This window comes from Chelmon rostratus, chromosome 15, assembly GCF_017976325.1.
Source record: "Chelmon rostratus isolate fCheRos1 chromosome 15, fCheRos1.pri, whole genome shotgun sequence".
Taxonomy (NCBI): domain Eukaryota; kingdom Metazoa; phylum Chordata; class Actinopteri; order Chaetodontiformes; family Chaetodontidae; genus Chelmon; species Chelmon rostratus.
Window position 1 is genome coordinate 10,206,447 of NC_055672.1, and position 8,611 is coordinate 10,215,057.

The following is an 8,611-nucleotide window of genomic DNA, read 5'->3' on the forward strand; positions in this document are numbered from 1 at the left end:
GGCATTTATTCATTTGAAATACCTGCCTTTGTATCGCTTGTATTTGACGAGAATCCAGCGAAGCTTCGGAACTGCAGAGCGTGAGCAGCATGTCTTAGCTGGACACCGCCTTCGTGCTGCCAAGTAACCAATCATGTGGTGATATACTCAGCTCCGTGGATGAATCAACCAATCAACGCGCTGCTCACACAAAAGTCGCCTCTTTAACTTCCTAGCGGGAAGCCGATACCGGGAACTATCCACAGGCAGCAGGAATCAATGGTAAACAACACTTTTAGACGTTATTTATCGTTCTAGAGTCACATTTGACGATGTGTTGCATCACGTACTCATTCAGCAATGCTTCGAAGATGAGACAAACTGTTTTATTTTGAGATATGCGTTCAGTTTGTCGCGTTAGCCGTAACACTAAGCTAAGTTTGGTTAGCAATGCAAGTACAGCTGTTTTTGACAGCTGTCAGATCAGATTGTTACAGCAGCATCCGTTAATCAAACTCTCGCTCTGTGTTTGTACAGATTGATACAGTGGCTAATGAAAGAAAGATGAGACTATCCCGAGCTGAATATAAAGAGATAGTGAGAAGGACTGAACAGCTGAGACCCACACGCCAGTGCATGAAGATGCTGAAGGAAAGATTTCCAAAGTAAGTCGTTGCACACTGGACTCTGTATTATGTGAGCTTCCTTACATGTGCTAATGTATTTGTGTATAGCTGTAGGTGAGTGTGTTTATGTATGACAGTGGGTTAAAACGCCATGCTGCGTTGCATAAAAATGTTTTACTATATTTTGGACAATGCACAAAAAAAATGTGTTTAGATAATTTATTTACATGAGAGCTAGTTAAGATAAACTAAGTGATGACATTATCATCTGTCTGTCCATCAGCTCCCTATAGCGGGATCATTTATTCCTGTGTCTATTTCTTTTGTCTGATATTATTAATTATAACCCCATTTAATTCACTTCTTATGATCACCAATTAATTCCACACAGCTTTCTGTAAAGGCTCCCACTACAGCTTTAGCCAATGTTTTGCCATGCAGCGCCTCCACATCCAGAAATCGAAGAGAGAGGTTAATGGTTGTGTTTGCCTTTCTCCTTGACACTGAGGGCCCTCACTTTATTGAACGTAACATGTGTAATCCCCCAAGGCCACCAGGACACCGTGGCTGATCCCGTCGAGGTCACTTACAAAGTCGTATGTATTTGGAGCTTCCTACTTCCATTGTGCCCTAATCACCAATCTAGAAGAAGGTATCAGGTCCCCAAAGGGGGCACAGGGGAGCTTGAGCCTGCCTTTGTTCTCACTGTCAGCATTTTACAGAATATGTCATGCATATAAAGTTCATCCAATATCCTGTATGTTTAGGCACCATCACTAGGAGGTCCTTCTCATGTTTATTTTCGGTTTCCTTTCTCCGTTTGGTTTCCTAATCCAAACTGTCTTTAACAAACACTCCAAATGCCAGTTTTTTCAAAACCCGGTACTGGTGGGTGTAATAATTAAAGGAAAACATTGGACAGTTTTCATTCCAATAATTCTGCACGATCTCTCTTTCCCGGAGGTGCTTGCTCTTTTGTTTAGTCTTGCTGGTTATTGTTATTATTTCGTTCACCATAACCAATCTTGGGGAGGCCCTTGCTCTTTAAAATCCCTGAGTCTCGTCACTGGGCCTGACAGACAGGCACGGCAGCAGTGTTTTCACAGCCTGCGAAATTATTCTGGTTGTCCAATCAGCTGAGCTGGGCTCTGGAGGGTTAGTGATTGGACTGGCAGGAAATCAGGCTCTTAAGACATAACATATCGACTAGGCCATCCATCATCTCTTAGCATGCGCTCAGGCACGGCAGTCAGCCACCCCCGCCCCACACCCCTCCTGTCCCCTCGGACTGTGTGGGAGCCCTGCCACTGCGTAAATATTGGCCAGGCTGGCGCTGGCAGGGGAGGTGTTGGAGGGGGGTTAGCGGTTTGTTGTGGACAAGCCAGCGCTCAGGGGGTGGGCAAAAGATTGGTTGGGTTATAATAGTGAGAGAGATAGAAAAGGCAGGTATCTGGATATCAGATCAATTCACATTGAACAGGGTGATTTCCAAATGATGCAAACAATGTTTAGTGAACTGTGTTCTCTACCAGTGTCATGGCGGAGGCTTTGGTAGTTTTTTCAGGTGCATGTGCCATATTATTCTTGCAGGGGACGCACCTATTGTTTTTTTTAAGTGACAGTTTTATCGTATAAAATACTGTTCTGGTATTTTTGTTCAAACTTTGTCCATTCACTATATGGAAATGTCCACCAGGAAATGCGTGCTGATTGTAATTAGTTGAAATCATATTGTGATGATATCATGGTAGCATGCTATCATTTAATGGAATTTTTCTGACTGAATTAATGTTTTACTAGCAATTGTAATTAAAAAGTAAAAAAATGCAATCATATTTTTTAATTATGAGTATTATGTATTATTATTGTTATTATATTAGGTCTTTCTGTATGTGCAGATATTCTGTAATGCAGAACAGTGGAACACATTACATCACTCTGTTGAACATCGTTTTTATTGTTTAACATGCAATTGAATTTTGCATATCTTGATATCTATTCATCAGAAAATAAAATTCTAATTAATATTGATTTGAACTGTTTCACCCAATCTTTTTTGGAATAAGAACATGAGTTCTGGGTTGCAGTGATGTAGATGTGTAGGAATAGCCATTATCCTCAATTCTCCGAATGCTGTATTGAGTTCAAAACCATTTCATTATCATTGCTTTTGATTAGGGACTTAAAGGGAGGAAAATTTAAACTTTGAACAATATGATTGCTATAGGCCATTTCAAGGTAATTTCCACGGAAGGTCTGTCATTCTTTCTGTTGTACTTTGAATATGGGTAGTGGGAGGAGAGAGGGAGTGTCCCATAGACAGACAGAAAGAGAGAGATTGCGATGTGGAGTCCCTCATCTGTAACGGCTGCATAACACAGATGTTGGGAGTCATCTGTCAGCCTGGCCTCTCTTGCCGGGCCCGAGCTGCTCTGGGGGGAAAAGAATTGGACACGGTGCTGTCACTTTTTACCCCCACTCACAATGGAGGGACATGCAAATATCAACCCCCATTCCTGCCCTCTCTTCCTTGCCCTCCTCTTAGCCAGCCGTGTTGTCCTGCCTAGTATCTGGACCGCGGCTAGGCAATGAGGGGGGTGGGAGGGCTCGTCGCAGGCCGGTGTGGGGGGGAAATGTGACATCAGTCCCATCACGTCCTTCTCTTGCCACGTATTAGAATTGGAAATGATGGGCTGCTCTCTGAGGCTTTGCCTGGCTTCCCTTGGGTCTAGAGGGGACCCCAGTCCTTCCACCCTTTGTCCCCAGAGAGAGTCTGTGTAAGACGGGCGAGAAAAAGTGGGAGGGAATGTGAGAGTCCTCTGTGTCCTTCTGTGCCATATTGTGAATGAATTTGGATGTAATGATTACCCCCCTCTTTAAAATGCCATTCAGCTCACTCCTCATATGGCTTTCACGGTCATGAAAGTAGGAGGGTGTGCAGAAAGGGGCAGATGCCTGTGTTTTGGAAGATGCTTAAAAAGTGAAGTGTGAAGCATCCCTCCCCTCTAAACACAGCCACTGCCTCTCTCTGTCTTTTTTACTCACACACACACAAACACACACACAAAGCTCCCTGGTGAGGAGTCCCTGAACGTTTTTCGAATCGGGCCCTAATGTGCCGTTTTCATCAGCACTGAGGCGGGCTGCAATATGGTGCTGGGGCTCGCTCTGGGAATATGAATGTTGATTAAGCATGCGTTCAGCCTTTTGAAATTCTGAAGAAGTGTCAGAATAATGGATGTTGAGCAAATGTCAAGCATTTGTTAATTTCTCTGTTATTTGGGGTTTATCTAGCATGATCTTTGGAAGGAAAGCGTGGGACAGGGTTGTTGTGGCATGTGCCATTGATATGGTGATTTCTTGGCTACAGACACTTTGTTTTTGATGGTAATATCTAGGCTTAGGACGAAGCTGAGGGACTTGCTCATTGATTATTTATTGTGGCTCTTTTTTTTCTCTTTTTTGTACATGCTGGTTAAGGGTTTGGTAACAGGCATGATGCATTAAACTTGCAAGCTCTTTATACATTTAGTTTAAAGGTGCAATTTGTAAGAATTAGATTTTAAAACATTCAAAAATTAACATTATCAGCAGAATGTGAGGGAATAACAGTTTTGACATTATATCAAAGATACCTTTTCTACTGATATCTGCTGGACTTAGCATGCTAACCAGCTAGCCCTGGCCTGTTTTGTCTCATAATATTACTTCTCACTTCAAGAGGCAATAGTCCGATAGCATACCTCAATCCTCTTGAGGTGGGCGCTGACGATACCGACGCTGAGTTGATTGATGCCCGACCTCACTCTCCCTCCTCTCCTGCTTCACGCCTCTCCTGTCCCCACCTGAAGCTGCAGTGTCTCGTGGTCCCCGAAGTCAGAGTCCTGGTTGGAGCCACTGTAAATCACCTTGGTACTGTATTCCCTGTTGTCACACCGGCCTCTGTTGGTTTCAGAGGCTGTCCTCTGTCCCCCGGGCCTGAAAACCTCCTCCTCCCAGTGTTTGAAAGCTCATGTGGTGGTGGTGTAAACACCAACACTCCCCCGGTTCTCTCAGCTCCCAGTCCAGGTCCCAGTCAGCAACCTAATAGGACCACTAGCTGCATGGCTAACTGGGCTAACTAACAGCAGCTACAGTTAGCAGGAGTTATTTGTTACTCTGGTGATATGCTGCGCTCTGTTTGTTCAAAGTATGAATTTGACAGGAACGTACTGCACCTTTTAACTTTATAACTTCAGAACTCAAGATTATTGTCAACTTGTTAGTAAAATCCAGGTATTTCTGAAAATCTGTTTTTATTCCTTCATGCCGTCTTATGTTTTACAGTGTAGGGCATAGTTTTAGCAATCCGTTAAAGGTTATTTTTTGTTTTACACTATTACAGTTGCATATGACCAAGATTCCCCAATCTCTTGTCAGTATCTAAAGTTAAGGAATCTTGGTATATACTGTACCTTAATTAGGTTGTCAAATGAAATTGCCTTAGCAAACTAGAAAATGTAGACGTTCGTCAGACTGGCAAGTTATCTGCCGTAACTATCTTTATTGTTTTATTGGCCAACTTAGTAACCTGAAAATTTTTATTAACCCTTTACTAAAGATCACCTGGATCAGGTTTTTAAAGGTAAACCCATGCCTATTTAATAAGGTGAGAGGGGATCTCAAGGCACACCACATACTCATACTGCTGTTTTAGATATGTGTCTATATATAAACAGTGCTCAGGCTAAATGTCTCAGTTGTAGTGTTTCTACATTTAACTGTGATTTCCACTATTGTCTCTGTGGAATCAGCAGAGTTGCTCTGTTGTAGCTCTTGTGGAGGTAGAATTGTACAGCTATGTTGTCGCCTGGAAGTGGCAGTGACATTACCGAGAGACTGATCTAGTGCAGAGCCTGTGGGGGCAGCCCCGACGGCCTCCAGTGCACGGCCTCACACTTCTGGCTGCCCACGTTGAACAAAACACAAACTGGCAGTTGGGGCTTTGGGGTACAACCCTTAAAGGCTGAGAGGCTGGCAAAATAGTTCCACAGCTTTATGTGGTTAGATGAGCAGTGGAAGGGTGAAGGGATGAATGAAGTGTAAGCAGAGAAGAGGGATGCAGAAAGAAGAGAAGCTGTGCTGAGTTCACAACTTCATGTCAGGCTAAGGAGTTCATGAATAATAGATGCAATCAATTACTTGATTAGGAAGCACAGGAATGACTACTTCCTCTTGATATCTCAGGGCTGTTGTCCAAGCACACTCTATACATTGTCAAGGCTTTTCGGCTCATTGGGCTAAAAACACTGAGGTAAGCAGCCTGTTGCTTAAGCAACGTATAGCAATTATAAAGGTCAGGATAGAAACTGTGGTTATTGGATGAGACAGAAGATGCTAGTATAAGTATCTGCACAGCAATATAAGCTATTATTAAGACCAACGTATTGTGCCTTGTACTGGGCAGTAGCACCAGTGTTGTCCCTCAAACCCTGAAGCCATACACACACAAAGGGAAACCTACAGCATAGAGTACTACTGTTCGGCTGGCCAGCTATGGTGGAGTCTCTTGCCCCAGGTTCTCTTTGCATACTTGGATCAATTGCAAAAGAAGAATGAAACAAATTGCCCAGAATGGTACAAGTTCCCCAGCCACGCTTGGGGGAGTAGGCAATTGGTCAGTGTAATGTGTTTCTTTGCCAGAGCAGTGGACGCTCGCCACTTGACAGATAACATGGCCCTCATTTTCAATTTCCATGTGAGTTTGCAGAAGCAGCAATGACAATAATTACACTATAACAATGGCAACGCACCATGATAGTTATAACATGTTTTGTCACAGACAGAGTCATGAAGATCCCTATCTTTCAGGAGGAATCACAATTAGGTGATGATTGTGGGATCTTTCTCGCTCTTTTTGCCACCGTTATATAACAGTTTTGACATCTCAGGGCACCTCAGCAGACAGAAATTTTAAAGGTTGTAATAAAGTGAAGGGGGCTGTGTAGGGGTCATATTTTTCATCTATTAGGACAATAGTAGGAAGTGAGATGCCCTGTTGTGCTTCTGCTGAAGCCATTTCTGTGCACAGTCCCCCGCAGGCTTGTACTTTTGTACGGCCTTCTGCAGAGAGACGGTGGGGGGTCACTATCAGTAAATGTAGTGGAATGTGCTCTGAGTCAGGCTTTGGCAAAGATTTCTTCAGTTATGGGGAAAAAAAGCTTGAAAAATACAGTGAAACTGTTGATTTGTCTTATTTTTACATACTTAGTAATGAAAGAATTAAAAAAAAGTGCATTTCTACAACTACAGTAAATAAGATATATGCCTGTTGTTGCATTGATTGTAGTGGGAAGAAGACTTTGCAGTTGTTTTGCAGGAAAAAAAAAAAAGTAAAACAAATTTGAACTGCTAACACGTGTGCTCATTGTGCAAGTATTTGTTTGAAACTGCATGACGCACTGAGATTTGTGTTTGTTTCTATCTCTTGTCAAAATATATCACATTTATACATTAACATGTAAAGATTTCTTTCAGTACACATTTGTTTGGCTGCTGATGACGGTAGGCTTAGCTGAGAAACAGATGTTAGCATTTTGCCTATCAGCATGTGTAATTAGCAGCATTTGCATATCCAGAGTGTTTAACCCACATTCAACTGTTTTTTGTGCTTTCAATTTATAAAATATTGATCTATAGGAAATTAAATGCTTAATATATTATTGTCAGCATTTTTGCTTGAATGAAATCCTAAGACAAGATATAAATCAATATATATGCAAGGAAAACATTAGCTAATAATTGTAGTAATCGAGGTATGGATAGCAAAGAACAAGGTATTAAAGCTAAGCAATATTTTCATACACTTTGTCAGAGTGAATCATTTCATCCATGTCATTCCCTTTTCAAAATAGCGTCATTGCCATTAGTAAAAATATGTGCTATGCCTCAATTAGCCAGATCCATGCCCTGAAGAGTCACACCATGCAACACTCGCTGCATGCAGATCCACCAAATGCTAAGTACTGTCACAGCATATGATACCAATGCCATTAGCCAGGTGGCTTTCATTATCTAAATTATAGCTATTGTTTATAATTAATTATTTGTAAATAGGAAGATTCTGAATATAATTGATAGCTGGAATTCCCCACATCTCCTATTAATTAGGTTGATGGGAATTTCTAGGCGTTTCGCTGCAGTTTTTCTGCAGCATGCTTAAGACACTGATACACTGTGAATGCACAAGGAGATAAGGCAATTCAACACTCAAACATGAAATTGTCAGATTCATAACCAGTGGATAGCCTAGCTTAATAGAGCCTAAAGCACTGACCAGACAGGCATACCAGCTCAATGACAAAGTGAAAGTCCCTAATTGTTTTTAATTTAATCTGCTGCTTTACTATTTTGGGTGCCAGTGCATATTAATGCTCTGTCTTATGTTGTAAGGATGGGTAATTAGGTTGAGAGTGAATGATTCCCAAACCACTCTTCTGTCTCCCAACCTTCTGTTTCCCCATGTTCCAAATTATATCCAAGAGGGAGGAATTTTTTTTCCGTCTCTCATAAAGGTCAGTGTAAAGATGCACTGCAGTTTCACACACTCTTTTCTTAATTAATTTTTAGACATGTGCATTGTTTGCTTTAATAAATTAAAAAAAACCAAACTGTCAAATCTTTTTATGATTCATAAAACACAATCAAGCAGGCTAAGTAAGTAGGACATATATTGATGAACTCCATTGTTTACAGAGAAATCTCACAGATGCATTGAAAACGCTTCAGAGTTCAGGTTCACTCAGCTTCTGTCATAGCCAGGGGCTTTTTTTAGGATTAATTCTGAGAGGAAATATGACTTATTTGACAGTTAAATGAGTTCAATCAATATAAAAAAGTGCCTTTTTTAACTATTTGTTATATCGTATATCATTATAATCCTTCTGCTGTGTTGATCATGTGCAAAAATCTGAATAAAATACTGCAAGTTAGCTTTGTTTGAAGCCAAAAATGACAAAGAAAAATGA

The 8,611-nt window shown here is 41.4% G+C and overlaps 1 protein-coding gene across 1 annotated transcript in view; it reads left to right on the plus strand.

Annotated features, from left to right (window-relative positions):
- The first annotated feature begins 218 nt into the window (after positions 1-218).
- cdin1 (CDAN1 interacting nuclease 1) overlaps positions 219-8,611 on the plus strand; it is a 54,820-nt gene continuing 46,427 nt past the window's right edge. The window contains exons 1-2 of the mRNA XM_041954173.1: positions 219-261; positions 517-644. Of these exons, the coding sequence (XP_041810107.1) occupies positions 259-261; positions 517-644 (131 nt within the window). The 5' untranslated portion in view covers positions 219-258. The remainder of the gene's footprint in view (positions 262-516; positions 645-8,611) is intronic.